Below are 18,944 nucleotides of genomic sequence, written 5' to 3' on the forward strand. Positions count from 1 at the left end.
CATATCTTGGATATTATATTTTTTTTTATACAAGGATAAGATAAAACTATATACTGTATAAAGAGGAGATAATAACTGTATACCTGCTACTGGATCTTGTGGGAACATGGCAATAATAAAAATTAGAAGTAAAACACTATCACTTTCTAGGTGCTGCTAGTAAAATAATGATTAATAACAATTAAAGCACTATCAATTACTCAGAAAATACACAATTCAAATCGTAAGAAGAATACAAAATAAAAAAAACAGTTTTAAAATTAGTTAAATGAAAACAGTAAGATTGGGCAATTGTGATGCAAAAAAAAAAAAAAAAAAAAAAAGTTTAACACGGCAGTAAAAAAGCAGCAGCCTCCCATAAAACAGATTACTAAATACAGTACATTACCGTAATTTTCGGACTATAAGCTGCTACTTTTTCCCCTCATTTTGAATCCTGTGTTTTATAGTCCAGTGTGTCTTATTTTTTGATTTATTTGGATTAATAGGTAACACTTTATTTGACAGGGTCGTCATAAGACTGCCATAAGACAGTCATAATTATGACATGACACTATCATGGGCATTAATTAATGCTTTTGACAGATGTCATTAAGTGTTATCCGGCAAATTATGTCACAAAATTCATTTATGTCCAGCGCCAATCTTTTACATCTGTTCAAAAGTGAGATAATTTTCCGAATGACACAAAATGAGATCTGTCATAAGCATCCATTAATGCCCATGACAGTGTCATGACATAATTATGACGGTCTTATAACAGTCTTATGGTGCCACTGTCAAATGTGTTAACAAAATACCATAACTACCAATTAATGAAACAACTGGATGAGTAACTGAAGAAATAATTAGTACAGAGCATGAATTTTTATTGTTATTTACATCTATAGCACTGCAATGCATGCTAGAGAGCATGTTTGACGACAACAGTATTGAAAGCAGTGGTTGACTGTCTCCTCCAAAGAAGCAGTTACGGCCAAATGAAGCTTCTTGAAGCAATGAATCATGGTGGTTCATTTGCCGTTGTCAAATAAAATTGTTACCGGTTAATATATATATATATATATATATATATATATATATATATATATTAGGGCTGTCAAACGATTAACGAGTTAATTACAGCTTAAAAATTAATTAATCGTAATTAATCGCAATTAATCGCAATTCTAACCATTTATAAAATATGCCATATTTTTTGTAAATTATATATATATTCTGTAAAATAAATTGTTGGAATGGAAAGATAAGACACAAGTTGGATATATACGTTCAACATACGGTACATAAGGACTGTAGTGGGCATTTCACTCTACTGTCATTAAAATCTGTCTGTGCTGTCCTCACTCCGAAGCGTCTAGTTTTTCCAAAGCTAGACAGCTAGTGAACGACGCCATAATAATCAGACTTCTTTCTTTTTCATCTGATTTATTAATAAAATGGCCTCAAACCATTGTCCTCTTTAGACCGTCGTAAAACTACAAAAAAAAAGTACACAAGCATTGCATTAGCAACAACGTTAGCTTAGCACGCTATACAGGTTCACAAAACATAAACAAAAAGCATCTCATACAAAAAATATAACATTTCCCTTACTAACATTATATGTGCATTATTTACAACAAACATACTTACGGACAAATCTTGTCCAAGGATCATATAAGCACAACATTACAACGTAGGCGTCAGCCCGAGACGTCCTGCAGCCATATTGAACTGGCAAGACAACAATAAACCATGTCGCAAAGTGACCACAAGAGTTCGCTGTTAGACAGCACAAAAAGCCTTGCTGTAAAACTTACCAAAAGGCAGAATACTGTCTGAGCGGGACATGTGCGTTAATTGCGTCAAATATTTTAACGTGATTAATTTAAAAAATTAATTACCGCGCGTTAACGCGATAATTTTGACAGCCCTAATATATATATAAACTGTTATTGGTTAATATCTTTTGGTGTAAATAAATACAGTGAGGACAGCTGCGGCTTATAGTCCAGTGCTGCTTATTTATGAAAAAATGCCGTTTTCGTGTCAACTTTTGTGGGTGGCGGCTTATAGTCAGGTGCGCCTTATAATCTGAAAATTACAGTAATGTTGGGCATCTAAATTTGATATCATGATCGATTGAAAATTGATCAAGAACTCAAGTACAGTTCTTGATCTCATGTGGCTGTGGAAGGCCCCATACTGTAGCAGCGTTTCTCTTGGGCCCCCAACTGACTAGCTACAGCCCTAGAGTATTGATAAACAACTACAAGTACATATAAATTGCAAGACACATTGATGCTCGACACTTCAAATATTTATCGCAGTCAAATGCTTCAATTCAATGGTAGTCGGTGGTCCGGCTGGCTTTTAATTCTCTTAACTAATTCAGCCTCAATAATGTTTTTTTTTTTTTTTTCCCGCATTGGTCTGATCAGAAAGTTACAATAGGGTTTACTCTCTGTCCTGCGCTCATGCAAAGGTCTTGCAGAGCTATGTTGCCAGTGTAAAAAATTTGAGAATTCTTTTGCACATGGAGCTTTAATAAGTCAATCAAATGGAACTATGCAATGCACCCTGCACTAAAATAATGCATCTGAATGCAACAAACACAGGATCGCAAGAAAGGAATTGTAAACATTTGTAAATGGAGAAACTAACGTATACAATACCATAGAAAACATTTAATTGTATAATCTAAAATGGAAGGGGTAGAATTTTCCTTTAAATGCATCATATTTAGGGTCTGACAAAAACTGAGGTCTGTAGAAAAACTGTTCTACTGATGTGGGCCAAAATATCAGAAAGCTGCCTCACTATGAGTTTTGGTTCTCTCATTATTATTAATATGAAAAGCATGTCACCTCAGGGCTCAAGGTAAAAGATTACGGAGCAAAGCCATACATGGACTTCTAATGTAACCATTTATTTCTGGGTCAAACTCGGGCCTCATGAAAGCTCAAGCAATGTTTCAAATGACTTTTTAAACATGTTAACAGCCATGCACGCATAAAACCAGCTCAACTGTAATGATCATATATTGGAGACAAAAAACTCTTAGTTTTAATGACCAATCATTTCATTTAAGACTTTAAAGTCTCGATATACTAGTATATGAACATTACTTGGTTGTTTGTCTACAAATTGTATGTACGTCCAGTGAGTAACTAACGACCAGAGGAGGTTGTGCCCAGTTCTTTACCAAAGTCCACCATCCATTTTCTATACCGCTTGTGGTGACCCCAGTGATAGGTTTCATTATACATATGACTATAAGTACCTTTGATAGATAACAAAACCCTGGGCAGTGTTGTTAATCTTACTTTAAAAAGAGTAATTAATTACAGCTACAAATTACTTCTCCCCAAAAGTAACTGCGTCAGTAACTCGGTTACCTAAATGTAAGAGTAATAAGTTAATTGGCAAAGTAACTGGTGATAATTTTCATTTAAAACAAAAAAACAAAAAAAAAAAAGGTCATACAATGTGAAGTTTAAAGGGTTTTTGGGAAAATTGGCCCTAACCCTAAATTCTTTCCCCTAAACTTAACTAGACACAGGGGTATTGCGGATATTGCGATAACTAGATAGTAGCCTTTGCTATGTGTGGAAGTCATTTAATGTTGTGAATTAACCGTTAAAGTTGTTAAAATTCCTCCCGTTAATGTATTAGCTCCCTTCTGTCTATTTTCGACATGTGTAAGTTTTAAAACTGTTTCATCATTTAAAGATATATTTAAGTTGAGTTTTTAAACTTAGGTTTGCTAGGAAGGTTCTCTACAACAGAGCCTTCCTTAGAAGTCTACTGTTTTAAGATGGGGGCTGTTTACTATCGCATCTAGTTCTTTATTACCCATGTTGCTAATTCCGCCGTGTCTTTCATTTGCATCTACTTCTGTATATATGTCATATCTACCGAAGCATCATGTGGGCGTAGTTTGTAGGCTATCGGCTACAGTCAGGTATTATTGGAGCCAGCTAGCATAGTAGCATCGTGTTTGCAACGGCGTCACACTCCCTTGCCTCCTCCCCACTCCTGCTCTGCTCTCACTCCGTGAGTCCGTCTTTTTCCGACTTTTCTTGCGTCAATCAACCAACATCGTAACGCATATTGACGCACGCCTTTCCTGCCTCAGTAACGATAACGGCGTTGCCAAGATGAGAAAAGTAATTCATTACATTACTCACTACTGAAGAAAATAACGCCGTTAGTAACGCCGTTATATTCTAACGCCGTTATTAACAGCAGTGGCCCTGGGTGACAAATTAAGGCTTTAATTTGCATTTGCTAAATATCTAGCATTATGGCTTTATTTTCCAATTTTTTTAAACACTACAGTTACTTGATGATTGTTAATTTAGTCTGATATATAAATACTAGGGCTGTCAAACGATTAAAATTTTTAATCGAGTTAATTACAGCTTAAAAATGAATCATAATTAATCGCAATTCAAACCATCTATAAAATATGCCATATTTTTCTGTAAATTATATATATATATATTCTGTAAAATAAATTGTTGGAATGGAAAGATAAGACACAAGATGGATATATACATTCAACATACGGTACATAAGGACTGTAATTGTTTATTATAACAATAAATCAACAAGCTGACATTAACATTATTAACATTCTGTTAAAGTGATCCATGGATAGAAAGACGTGTAGTTCTTAAAAGATAAATGTTAGTACAAGACATAGAAATTTTATATTAAAACCCCTCTTAATGTTTTCGTTTTAATAAAATTTGTAAAATTTTCAATCAAAAAATAAACTAGTAGCCCGCCATTGTTGATGTCAATAATTACTTACACAATGCTCATGGGTGCTGAAGCCTATAAAATCAGTCGCACCCAAGCGCCAGCAGAGGGCGGCAAAACTCGGCATTTCACTCTACTGTCATTTAAATCTGTCTGAGCGGGACATGTGCGTTAATTGCGTCAAAAATTTTAACGTGATTAATTAAAAAAAGTAATTACCGCCCATTAACGTGATAACTTTGACAGCCCTAATAAATACCAAACTAGCAAAAGCTCCCCAACAAAAAATTGTGCTCAGCTGTGCCATGTTGATATGCTGCCCTACATCCCACCACCTGCCCTAGGCTTGTTAACAAGATGCCCGTAGCAATGATTGCCTGGCCATCAAAATCCCCACTGATAAGTTCCTCTGGGAGGAAAAAAGGCCCTGTCATTGAATTCACCCTGATCAACACCTCATGCTGTACGTTGGAGATAACACACATGTAGAACTCGACTTGCTACCTCTGCAATGGCGCCTATGATTTCATATTTGATCAAATAGCTGACATTTTGCGATTATTGCAATGTCAATATTAGATGTATTCTTTGTTCTGTTTTTTCAGCAGATTTATATGCAGATATATGTGCCGGTAGCCTTGTTGTCAAGAGGCGCGAGCCCTGTCACTTCCAATGTTGCAAGGCCCAGGAATGAGATTGGCTGATTGATGGAAGCGTCAGTGCTCAAAGGGTGAGGGACATACTGACAGCCTTGTGATTGACACAGCTGTGAGAGAGACGAGCAAGCAGGCAAGAGGACAGGATGCTAAAACAAAACAAGTTAAAGAGCAGTGAGATAAGGACCTAGATGAGCTGAGAGGGAGACAGGTGGTGTGTGGGAGATGTGGGAAGAGAGAACATAGAAAACAGGGAGGGAAGGATAATCTTTTTTTCCCTATTCAGTTAATCACAAGTTTGTTTAGAGCGATAAAGAGAGGCATGAAGGGAAGCTCAGAAAAAGGGTGCAAATTATTCCCCCTAGCTGCACCCTAACTTCAGTCGTACTCCTGTGAATTGCTGACAGGATCTGACATTGCCGAAAAGAAGTGTCACCAGTACAACACAATGCAAAGGCTTGGATGGAAATTGGGCTTCTGGTGTGAAATGAAATGCCTGCACTGGATGGATGGAGTTCTGGTAGTAGAATGTACTTGAGTGGGTTGGGGTTCTTAATGTCAGTGAAGGATTCTGGGTAACACATTATTTGACAGAGTCATAAAACTATCATAACGTGACACCTGCCATCAACATGAATGAATGCTTATGACAGATGTCGTTAAGTGTCCTAACCCTAAACCATAACCTTAATTCTTAGGCAGTGTCTTTCTTACACAGTCTTCAATTCTCACTGTTAATATATCACACTGCGGGCATCTACATTTTCACTGCGGGTCTTCAGAGGGGATTTGAACCGGCTTCAATGGTTCCTGACCTGCCACCTCAATTTTAATGCAGCACACATCCACAATGTGTGTGTGTGTGGGTGTGCATGCAGCCTAGTGTGAAAGGTTCAGAGGCAACCCATTCATTGTGTATGTGGTAGCGGACTTCTTCTTCGTCTTGGGCGGAATGGCAAGTTTGAATGAATTTGGGCCGAGAGGTGGGACCCAAAAAATAGCCTCGCACTATATTCAGAGCGCCGCCGTGCTCACGTCAGCAACACATCCAATAACAGAGGGGCAGGCATACTTATACCTGTGCTACCACGCTATTTCGGCGAACGGATATACACAAATCACGGCTGATGAAACCTTGCTAAGCTAAATGGTACCTCAATGTGCGTTTGTGTGGAAATGTAATTCACGAACAACAACAGAAAACATTCACCTTCTCACCGAAACTAATAAAACTCTTTACACGGTTATTATTAGATTATTCGCGATTTGGCCGTGGAAGATTCGAGAATGATTCACAAACATCCAAATTCCGATTACTGAATTCTACCAGGTAAAGCAGAACTAAAACACAGTCAGCGCCGTCTTTTGGACGCAATGAGGAACGGACCGAGAGCAAATATCATGTTCAACTCATGCCGCTAGATAAAAAAACAAAAATACCTGACCGCGGCCGACAACTGGTTCAAACAACGCCCAGTTGCTAGTTGCTACAAACATACGGCCACGGCTATAGTAGATAGTAGAAGTAGATGCTAAATGACAGACGACGACGGTGTTAGAACATATAAAGAGAACTAGATGCGACATGCCGTTTAGTAGTTGCCGCGTTGTAAACAGCCGCCATCTTAAAGCAGTAGACTTCTCTTGAAGGCTCTGTTGTAGCGAACCTAATCAACTTTTTATCTGAAATACTCCTAAATCGGCAAAATCTTGACTTGAATCTATCTTTATATGATGAAAGTTTTAAAACTTTGACATGTTGTAAGTAGAAGGGAAATGATGGAATAACGGGAGCAATCAGCTGCAAAGGTTTATTCACATCATTAAATTAATTGAATGTAGTTTAAAGCTGCAGATACAGAATGGGGACTGGAGTATTTTATTTAATGTTTTTAACTGTTAACTTGATACTGAAATATTAGTTTGGTTTAGCCTAATAGGATTCTCTAACTATTTTGGAACGAATGTACAAAACATTAAAAGCGGGCTTGGGTGACATCATTCATTCATTCATTCATTCATTTTCCATGTCGCTTTTTCCTCACGAGGGTCGCTGAGGTGCTGGAGCCTATCCCAGCTAACTACGGGCAGTAGGCAGGGGACACTGTTTTGTGCTTGCTGTGGACCGCTCTTCACAATGGGCTGACACTAGTGTGAAAAGGCCTTTACTCAGCGTGTGTGTTGTATGCTACTTCTGGTGCAAAACATTACATATTTATTTGAAACAAACCAAATCATTTACATAAGGTAATTAGTAGAAATTCGCACTATTAATATTTGATACTGCAGGAACCTACATTTTCATTACGGGTCTTCAGGGGGATTTGGACAGGCCTCTATGGTTCCTGACCAGCCCCTTCGATTTTAATGCATCACGCACCCACAATCTGTGTGCATGCACGTGTGTATCTGTTTGGGGGTGGAGGGCTGCTTCTGGTTAGGTACTTGCTTGTCCCGCTTCTTTTAATGCACCGTATACACCATAGTCTTTTGAGGGACCTACAACGATGTGTTCCATAATCCTGCATAAAACTGCTACTAAAGTTGGACAAAATTCCTTCATCCTGCAGTACATTCTGGTTGTACTCTGTACTCTGCAGTCGGAACCATTGCACAAAATAAACTATTATTTATCTTTGGAGTGGGTCTATATTAGTGACGGTAACATAATATAACCAGCAGAAAGTGTGATCGTTGGTTTTTATGCTTGTGTTTGTGAATGAAAAGAAAATTTTATTTGTAATACATAGGTGACCAAACTTTTTTTGACTGAGATGGAGGCATGACATGTTGATTTAGTGCAGGAATTCTCTGCAGAGGTCACATTCTGAGTGAGACATGTTAAAATTTCCTGATGATGACAAGAAAGTGCCTCAGCAATAATGGCATTCATTGGCATACTACTGTGTGTGACTAATCAAAAGTGCAATGATAATCCAGCTAATTAATCAAAGGTGTAAAGAAAAAGAAGTTTTAAATACTATGACATTTATCTGTAAATGTAATGCAAAATAGTGCTACTGTGAGATGGTTATTTTGCTGCTATGCGGTTTATAGAAGTCGCGTAATAATACTTAGGTCATTAGAGAGATACGCTTTGATGTGTTCTTGGCTTTGTCATTCATATGTGAAATGAGATTACGGCTCTGTTAATGTGTCTGTCCTACCCTCCTAACCGTGAGTGTCCTTACCTGTCTATGTAGCTGCACTTTTAATTAACTGAGTGCAATGATTAAAGTTGAAACTTGATTATCTTTATCTTTCTCTCTCAGGTTGTTCAACCTTCTTTTGAAAACTGAATGAGGATCACTGAAGGACCAGTGGAATAAAATAAAACGCAATATCAGAGAGGGAGAGAGACCTGGAGAGCTAGACGGACACATTAAGTGGTGTAAGGGATAATAAAGGAAAAAGGGTGACACCTGCCCTCTAGCTTGGTGGATGTCATAGATTAAAAGAGTGACAGGTGTGGCATGAAAAAAGGGAAACGAGCAGAAAGAATGAAGACAGCTGGAAAACAAGGCCTTCCTCAAAGCATATCTTGCTCCAATTAGGAAATCTCGTTACAAACAAGATGATTAAAAGCAATCTGCTCATATTGGTTTCCATCTGCCTGTGTGAAGGACTGTGGAGCGGGACCTTGGCCAGCAAGGTTGTGCGAATGAGAGAAGTAGGTGGCTCACACATGATGAAGGTAGAGGAGAACAGAGCTCCAGACCAAAGGGATGGAAGCATGGACACAAATGCAATGCCTTTGGTGACTTTCAGAAATTTGATCAGTCATGCACAGACAGGTGACACTGGACCTCTTTCCCACACCAAAGCACTGTCCAATCATGCAACTCCATCTGCTGTTATCAAGGAGAGGCTAGCCGTCAAGCCTAAGCATGAGTCTGAGTCTATCAGCAATAAAGAGGTAAATTTGCGGAAGGAGCTAAGTCATGATTTTAAAAAAATGAAGAACAGTACAAAGAATGTTGAGACCAAAATAGGAAAAGGAAACACTTTGCACCATAAGATTGACTTACATTCTAATAAAACCCACATTAGATTAAGCTCAAGAGTCAAAAGCCGACCTGATTTGAGTGTTCATGCAACAGTTGTGCCAGTAAAGGGCTTAGGCAACGAATTAAATCGAAAACTTAACTTCAGTGGAACTTATGAGGTTCTGAAAGTTCTGTCAAAAGAGAACCTTGTGAGGATCGTTAATTCCCAAATGCAGAATGTTCCCAGTCTGAAACTGAAGAGCAAGAGTAGTCGTAGCAGAAAGAGAGATTTGATTGACGTTAATCACAGACAGTTAGAGGCACTTAAAATGGCAAGACAAGATATGTCTATTATTCAGACACATACTGGAGTTGATAATCAGACTGCATTTCCATATCAAAATATGGTCAGCACTCCAGATCTTAATCGGGAACAGAGTTCTGACATTTATGTTAATCCAAGAATGACGGCTCCAGGTTTCAGTAAAAGGCCAGACAATGTAGATCTACAAGTCTCAGATGGTGTCGAGAGCAAGAAAAAACATGCGCTATTTATGTCAACACCGCTGGAAAAAGTCAATCTCATCTGGAACAAAGAAGTGCCGATCAACCAAACAGAATCCCCTCTCCAGATGACAAAACATTTACCACTGTATGTTCCTTCTGAAACAAATGGCTCCACTCCATCTATGCTGACAATCCAACCCCAGGGATTAAGACCTGGGAACAGAACAGCAGATTCCCATCGAGACCTATTAACAAAGTCAGTTCACACTACTCAAACGGGACTCGGCACAGCTCACTACTCAGTAGATGAAGACAGAAAACCTGTCAACAGCAGTCATGTCCTGAGGCTCCATCCAGCTCCAGAATGGGACCACTCTGCTCAAGATGCTGGCGTGCAGGTGCCTGACCCAGACAATGAAAACGGCCTCATGTTTGAGGAAGCAGAGTCTGAGGACGATGATGAGGATCCAATAGAAGAAAAGAGGTCACGCTCTCGCAGCAGGAGAAGTTGGATTTGGAACCAGTTTTTTGTGATTGAAGAATACGCTGGACCTGAACCTGTTCTCATAGGCCGGGTAAGTAAAATATGCATTTCATTCATCATTTACACAGGATGATCTTTCTGTGGATGTTTTTTAATATACATGACATGGTTTTATAAGAAGCAATTTACATGGAATGTCAAACCACAGGTTCCCTCAAGTACCGTATTGGCCCGAATATAAGACGGTTGTTTTTTGCATTGTAATAAGACTGAAAAAGTGGGGGTCGTCTTATATTCGCAGTCTAGACGTTATACCCATTCACGACTGTAGATGGCGCCAGAAATCATTGAAGCGATGTTCTGTCATGACAGATCTCAGATACTCTCAAGTTTAACCAGTTTGCATTATTTTATTGCAATGTTTTTCCTAATTCAGATTTGTTTCAGGACTACAGTTAGACTTCACTTTGATGGTTAATGCAGTTATTGCAATTTTGTTGTTTTATCACAATAGATTGGTTTATTTACATTTCAAAAACCAGAAGCCATTCATTTACATTTAGTTTACATATTTAAATGTTCTGATATTAAGATTTGAATGAGGCAAAATAACATGCTTTTTCTCTCAAATACAGTGTCCTCCATAATTGTTGGCACTCCTGAAAAAGATGTGTTTTTTAGCTTCTAATATATATATTTTTAATTGAAATGATATGGGACCTTAATGGAAAAAAGAGAAAAATCCAACCTTCAATACAAGTGCATTCATTCAGTGGGGAAAAAAATCCCACATAAAGAAAAAAATTATTTTACATCAAATAATGTGTGTCATCTGACCAAAGCACACGGTCCCAGTTGAAGCCTGGGACTGTGTGTATTTTTGTGTGAGACCAAGATTGAGCTTTTTGGCAACAAACACTCTAAGTGGGTCTGGCGTGCCACGAAAGATGCACATGCTGAAAAGCACCTCATACCCACTGCGAAGTATGGGAGTGGGTCAATGATGCTGTGGGGCAGTTTCACTTCCAAAGGCCCTGGGAATCTTGTTAGGGTGCATGGCATCATGAATGCTTTGAAATACCAGGACATTCAAATCAAAATCTGTTGCCCTCTGCCCGAAAGCTGAAGATGGGTCATCACTGGGTCTTTCAGCAAGACAATGACCCTAAACATATGGCCAAATCTACACAGAAATGGTTCACCAGACACAAAATCAAGCTCCTCCCATGGCCATCTCAGTCCCCAGACCTTGTTTTGTTGGCAAAAGGGGGTTGTACAAAGTATTAACACCAGGGGTGCTAATAATTGTGACACACATTATTTGATGTCAAATAATTTTTTCTGTATGCGGGATTTTTTCCCCACTGAATGAATGCGCTTGTATTGAAGGTTGGATTTTTCTCTTTTTTTCCATTAAGGTCCCATATTATTTGAATTAAGAATATATTAGAAGCTAATAAACACATCTTTTTCAGGGGTGCCAATAGTTATGGAGGGCACTGTATATTGTTTTAATCATTTGTTTCAGATGTGCTGTAATTATTTTCTGTATAAAAATTAATTTGGTGTTCAAAAAGTCTTTTTTCAAACTTGAGTCTTGAAAAAGAGGGGGTCGTCTTATAATCAGGGCCGTCTTATATTCGGGCGAAAACGGTGCCCATGTTGCAAGATATGTTTTGCAAAACCTAAACCTTCAGTTTTTAATGCATTGATTTAAACTTGCAATTGAAATTGATGTGCCTTAAAAGGAAGCTGTAAAATTTTCAATGAATCAATGATTAACTGAGGTGCAACAAAATTCCAAAATTGCATCTGACCAAGGGGTTGGTCATGATCACTACCAATCTGTTCCCACCTTAGGGGATTGACATAGCCACAGGAATTAATAGCCTTACTTTCCCTCTTCCACTATTGATTGTTACCCAAGGCACAAAACAAGAGTGTTCCTGCATGTCAGTTCCCAAGTCCCTCATGGTCACATGTGCCAGTAATGCTATTTAATCGGGACTGATTTACTCTACGTTTAAAAGGATTTACGTATCACTACATTTTCAGCACAACAAACAAGAGACCATACTCATATCACTCTCCTGTGTAATTTATTAGTGACTGACTGGTCACACATGCCATCCACTGAGCCTAATACGCTCCCCTATTAAAGACGGATCCGCAGAATGACGATGAGGTCAGGACAATCGGACAGGTCTTATAGTGGAGTGTTCTACTACTTATATCCTACAACCATCTCGATACTCCATAGATGGAATAATTTGTAATTATGTGTGGCTTTTTTGCTAAGCAAATGAATATTAATGAGCCCAGTGCTGCAGGCTGTTTAAGATACCACAGTAGGAAACAACTGTATACTTGATGGCCAAAATACCCAACTTGTGTGGATTAATTTCTAACTTAATCAAATGTCGGCACTATACAGCATTCGTTGACAACCTACACTGAAAGGCCCATTGAGTTACTAATGCTATTATGATATTTTGTCACTCGATAAAGGTGCTATAGCTACCACCAATATTATCATTTAGAGTTATTGAATTAGAGAATGTGTTCCAGAGTCAATTGTTTAAAGATTGAAGGAATTAATGCTGGATTGCACAACTGGAGAGTTAGTGTAAAAGTTGTTTTTCCCCATCTTCTGTGAACATTTAAAGGCTATCCCAAATTCAAAAAGACACTTAACATGATTTTGTTTTTTTAAAGACCGCTCTCAGGCCTCTGGGCGGTTTGAGCTGTGAGATAACGCCGGTAGTTCATTACAGCAACCATATAGCAGTCTCATTGCTCTACATAGGTGAGTCATTTCACCCTAGAGATGCTTTGATAGTAGCTTTGAGAAAATGTCTGAAATTTTGCTTGCTGGTGGATACAATATTGTCACAGCTAACGGTGTACGTCTTTTTCAATGGCCAATGGACAAAAAACTGGACAAAATTCATGCAGAAAATGCATATGGAGCGAGCCCTCGAATTGGGAGGACTTTGAATCAGATTGTTGTAAGGAATAGATTGAAGGCTCTAGCACTTATGACCATAAAGACTTTCTCACTCATTGACGAGAAAAGAAATTCGTACAGATGGGCCAAATCTGGTCGAAAACAATGGCAATAGTATCGCAATTTTAAACTGAACAACATCCAGGCAGAAAACGCGAGTGTGGAAAGACTCCTCAAAGTAGGCTTTCTCTTCATTACGCTCAGCGAGCTTGGAAGCAGTTGTTCTGTCGAACTTTGCAGCATGGATGAGCAGATTCCAGTCAATGACTATGGTACTAACTAGCCTAGCTTCATTAGAATTGACTGATTGATGGCTTACTGACAAAAGCTAACTACAACTGAACAGCGCAACAGATTGACAATAATTTAAAAAAGTTATGTCATCTTGTATGAATATACATTCCAGTTTATTTGGTTTGGTTGTAGTAACCACATGTTTGCTGTCCGCATGCTTTTCATAGTGTTACACTCTCGTTTGCCTTACACAGCGCGTGTGTTGTCGGGTGGTTCTGGTGCAAACATTACATTTTTACTTTAAACAAAACAAATCATTTACATAAGGTCACTAGTAGGAATTCTGTTGAACTAATTTGTGTTCAGCAAACCATCAATCATCTCTTTTGGTCTGGAGAGCCAAGATGGAATGTGGGAGAAGTTCTTACCCCTGCCGAAGGTTGGAACTAAGATGGCTTTAAAATAGGATCTACCGAAATCAAAATTCTTGGCTGAAACTGGATATTTGAAAGACTTGGCCAAAAAAACGAAAATCGAAATGCAGAAAAATGCACATGCATATATTTCATTGTTTATTTCATTAAAAAAAATATACTGTATATAGTTCATTATTTTCCGATTTCTGCCGTTTGCCTTGGCATTGGTTGTACAACCCTGGAGACCCGAGAAATTTAGTTTGAAAGGTGCCGATTATGAAACCCAATGGGAGGGTGTGGTGGTGGTTCTAGGATTTTTCTGAAACGGGCCTAGAAGGGGCCCCATGTAACCCACGGGGGCGAAGTGTCGATGCCATCTTTGTTCAGTGCTTGTTTTGGTCAACGAGGCAATATGCAGATAATCCTGCATGAGGTGGTAAAAGCATCTGGCAAGAACTACTACCGGTAAAAACCAGTCAAGTTTGTAATAACTGGAATTTAATCAAATGTGTACAAGTAAGCGTACAATACATGGAACAATAAATCTAATCACCTTTTTAAAAAGCCATTTAAAATATAAAAGTAGCATTAATATTAAATACGCTCTAGAAACAATATTATCTCATTCTCCCTCACTTCCATGCTTTGGAATAAAATGGGAACCAGGGCACTTCAGGGGCCATTCAAATTAGACAGTAGGCCAGTGCCCCTGTGGACTCCCCTAAAAACCGCCAATCGGAGGGTGCGTTCCCGGCGGCAGTGAACACTGGCGTTGTCATAGCATTCTGTTTGGTGCACGTAGACACACAAGTCACGGCAAATTTGGGACACTCGAATGGGTCTCATGCCTCCAATTGCTAAGCTAAATGAGATCTCGATGTACATTTGTTTATGTGGATTTATAGTTCACAACAAAAGGCTATTCCGTTTCCGCCAAAACTTGTAAAGCCCTTTACAAGGCTATTAAAGTCTCTCCTACTACTTAAAATGAGACTTGGTTTTTCCTTGTGCAACAAGTGGAATCGATCGAGAGCCAGGCAAGTGGGCTGAGTTCTAGCGGCGACCATGCCGAGCGACATCGCTCCCAGCTGGATTAAACGGTGACTGGCACAGGGGATGTGCGGGGAAAAATGTGACAAAAAGAGGAAGTGGTCATGCCATAAACATATTATAGTAAACGACAGCAAATGCACATGTATGCATTTAAATACTACATTAAAAAAAAAAAAAAAAAAAATCTACAATGCTCAAGTAGGTCGAAATCCAGCGTAGGGCAACTGCACCTTAAAACATGTTTTTTTTTCTCCTTGAGATAACTGTTGTTGTGATTTGGTCTAAACTAGGCCTGAACGATATTGGAAAAAACACTATTGTTGCGATTTTTGGGGGGGGGGGGTTGCGACATATTGCGATATTAAATTTTTTTTTTTTAAAAGAAATTTTCATAAGATGACTTAAATAGCTGTTTGGAAAGACTTTGGATGACTCACCATCACCACAGTGTACAGTGATCCCTCGTTTTTCGTGGTTAATGGGGACCAGAACCCGCTGCGATAAGTGAAAAACCGCGAAGTAGCACATACCACCCCCCACCCCCCCTTTTTTTTTGTGTGTGTGTGTGTGTGTTTTGTGCTCAATGTATTTATTCAGATTTAGCTTTGGAAAGAGATACATATAAGACATGTTTTTTTCTCTTTTCCCCCCAAAGTGATTTAAAAAATGTATATAAATAAATGGTTTTTAAGCACTTCAAATGTCATAATTATGATCAGTTTTAAACATAACTGTCCAACCAAATAATTTTTGAACAAGAATAAAGTACTGTAGTAGATAAATGCCTGGCTTTATTAAATGCTTCTGTTTATCTACCTTAGCTGTGAGCGTTGGAGTGACATGTAGAAATTTCAAACTCCTCATGATCACTTCTGGCATTTATATGTCTCCAACGTCTCAACACACACACACATTCATTCCAGCGCGGCTTCCTTGCAGAAACTGTTTAACAAGTTAAACGATGATTGACAGATTGCTGCCCGGCTTCTTTGGCCAGATTAAAGCCATCGTTAACTTTAATAAGCAAGTGCCGCAGTGACTGAGAGGAACAAAGGGCTGGGAGAGGGAGGGTGTGAGGCTGTGCGCAGAGCAGAGAGCAAAGCGTATGTGGATTAAAAAAAACAAAAAACTATCGCACGTGCTTGCGACGGGACTATCGCGCACGCGCACATCGCAATGGCAATGTTTAAACGATATATCTTAGTCTAAACAAATAAAAGTTGGTTTTATCTTATTTGACGTAGAACACATCCATAACTGAACAGTATGGACATGCAGGTGACAATGTTTTATTTAGGTAACCTATTGTGGTTCCTCGGTTTTATTATTATTATTATGCTTATCCTTTGTTTCGCAGCCTCTTTGAGCTCAATTTGACCCCCTTAGAATGCTTCAAAATGAACCAAAATCGGCAGGCAGGTCAAGACAGGTGCAATCTTGGATACCGTGTAAAGACAAATTCCAAATACACTATGTAGCGCCCCCTAGCAGTCATTCTTTGTCCCGCCGACACTTTGAGCCCTACTTTTACCCCCTCAAAATGCTTTCCAAACTCAACAGCCAGTTGAACATTGGTGAAAACTTTGATAAAATGTAAAAAAAAAAAAAAATAAATAAATAATAATAATAATAATATGCGTAAATGTGGGTAGCGCCCCCTAGGAACAAAACCAAAATTTAACTTCTTTTTTTTTAATTTTTAAAAATGTTTTATTTTTTTAAAGGTGGAAGAGGAGGTAACAACGCAAAGGTTAAAACTTAGAACACATCAGTACTATATGAATGGGATACCATACGCGGTGCCCAGACTGACGTTAGTACTACATCCACTGCCCGCCCCTGGTAACGCCCTTGTTCATAGTTATTTCCCCAGCACTAAAAGTATTATATTCCATTGACACTACAGTTGGGGACTAAACAAAACATTTTTATCACTATTCGCTGTCTTCTTGCGAGTTTGTTGCATTCAGCCATTTTTTACAAGCCACTTTTCTATAGAGACATCACGGATAAAATCATGATTTTGAGAATCGGCAACTTAAAAATTTTTGTAGAACATTTTGGAAGACATTTGCATACTTTTCAGAAAATTCGATATTTAACTGCTGCCTCATTTAAAAAAATGAAATATTGGACTTTTACAGAATGAAACCCTGAGATACACATAATGGATAAGATTTTACAGTCCACCCCGCATATAAAACCATTTCCGACCATCAAATATTACTCAAGAAGGGAACAAAGCCAGACCACACACTCGCGCCCATATTATGATGCTAACATTTGGAATACACCCAGATCACCATTATGTGAGTATTCGGGCTGGAAATGCATACGATTAGACCCAGTTGTATTAGACAGTTACGGCACACAAGAGAAAATAATGCTCTTAGAGATCCTATTATGCTTATGAATTTTTAATCTCCTGATCTGCACCCGTGTAGGCTCGCACTATAGGTAAGGAGATAAATGTGAACAGGCCTTTTTATTTATTTATTTATTTTTACCCCATTAGGGACCTGATTATGTTTAAAAAGAGAGATGATGATCGTTAAAAAAGTCAACTCTGTTAGTAACAATTGCAAGTAACTCAAAATGTTCATGTATCTGGTTTGTTTACTACAAGGAAGATGATCCGGTGCATGAATACAATTATTGGGTATCATTATTATTATTGGGTAGTGTGTAATTCTTTTTTTTTTTTTTTTTTTTTTTTTTTTATATGGGAACCTTTGGAAAATCTGCACTCTAATGTTGAATCATGCTGTTTTGTGTGATCCCAGAAAATTCGGTTTGGATAAATCTCTAAAGCTGGAAATGGGAGCCAAGGCTATAATCTACGATGTCAATAGAGGACAAACGCTCCATACTAAACTGAAAATGATCTAAGGGGCAGGGCTAACTTTGTGGAACCAGTGACAGCGCTGGGAATAAATTTTAAAGAGTGCTTCCCCTCCTTTCACTTTGTTTTAAAGTATAATAAAATTTGATGTTAAACTAAAAGGAGCAGCTTATAAATCATAAACTGTCTGGCTGAGAGGCCCTTGATACGTCCTTCAAGGATAGTGTTTGTTTAGTGTGACATGTTTCTTCAAGATAGTTGCTAAGGTTCAAAAGAATCGTGCAAACAAGCAATTACTGATATTGTCAGACTCTGTATTCCGTCTACAACAACACTCTCAATTTGTGTCTCATACAGCCCCATGCACTGAACCACTTCCAAATATATATACACATAAACTTGTTAACATACTCATACATTCGCAGAAGAAGCCATATTTCCCCACACCGGAGTGTCTTTGCCCTATAATTGTGAATTTAATTGATGCTGTCACATGGTCTGCTATGGAGTTTCAAGTGATTGCAGCAGAAATGTGTGTGTTTGAGAGAGAGAAACACGTTTTCTTTAGGGCAAAAGACACCTCAGCAGAGATGGGATTAAGAATTACATTCATTTTTGATCAGCCTAAATTCATTTTTGCTGCTCGTGCATCACACCCAACATGTGTAAGGATTGCCTTACAACATATTCTGTTTAACCTTGAAACCTGGAAAGCTTATGCATTTGGGCAAGTTAGTGGACCTATGCTCCAAAACTGTAATATGAAGACCTTTGCTATCACAATAATTATCTTTGATATACTTTAGTTTCTGTCACATTACTTTAAATTTGTCTATGTCTAAGTCAAGGGTCAAATTTACTTATTATATTGCATGCACTTGAAGACAAAAAAATCTTATGTCAATAACACATTAACAAAACTGTATAATTGTAACTGTAAAAAGGGGAGATTAAACTGTCATAAATCAAAAAGATGAGTTAAAGGTTATTACAATTTTTTTTCTGTTACA

The 18,944-nt window shown here is 38.3% G+C and overlaps 1 protein-coding gene across 3 annotated transcripts in view; it reads left to right on the plus strand.

The window, feature by feature from the left end:
* The window catches only part of LOC130929630 (uncharacterized), a 441,235-nt gene that overhangs the window by 209,744 nt on the left and 212,547 nt on the right, over positions 1-18,944 (plus strand). For all 3 annotated transcript variants that reach the window (XM_057856964.1, XM_057856962.1, XM_057856963.1), the window contains one exon: positions 8,678-10,473. In XM_057856964.1, coding sequence (XP_057712947.1) covers positions 8,980-10,473 — 1,494 coding nt within the window. In that variant the 5' untranslated portion in view covers positions 8,678-8,979. The remainder of the gene's footprint in view (positions 1-8,677; positions 10,474-18,944) is intronic.

This window comes from Corythoichthys intestinalis, chromosome 14 (assembly GCF_030265065.1).
Source record: "Corythoichthys intestinalis isolate RoL2023-P3 chromosome 14, ASM3026506v1, whole genome shotgun sequence".
In the NCBI taxonomy this organism is placed as follows: Eukaryota; Metazoa; Chordata; class Actinopteri; order Syngnathiformes; family Syngnathidae; genus Corythoichthys; species Corythoichthys intestinalis.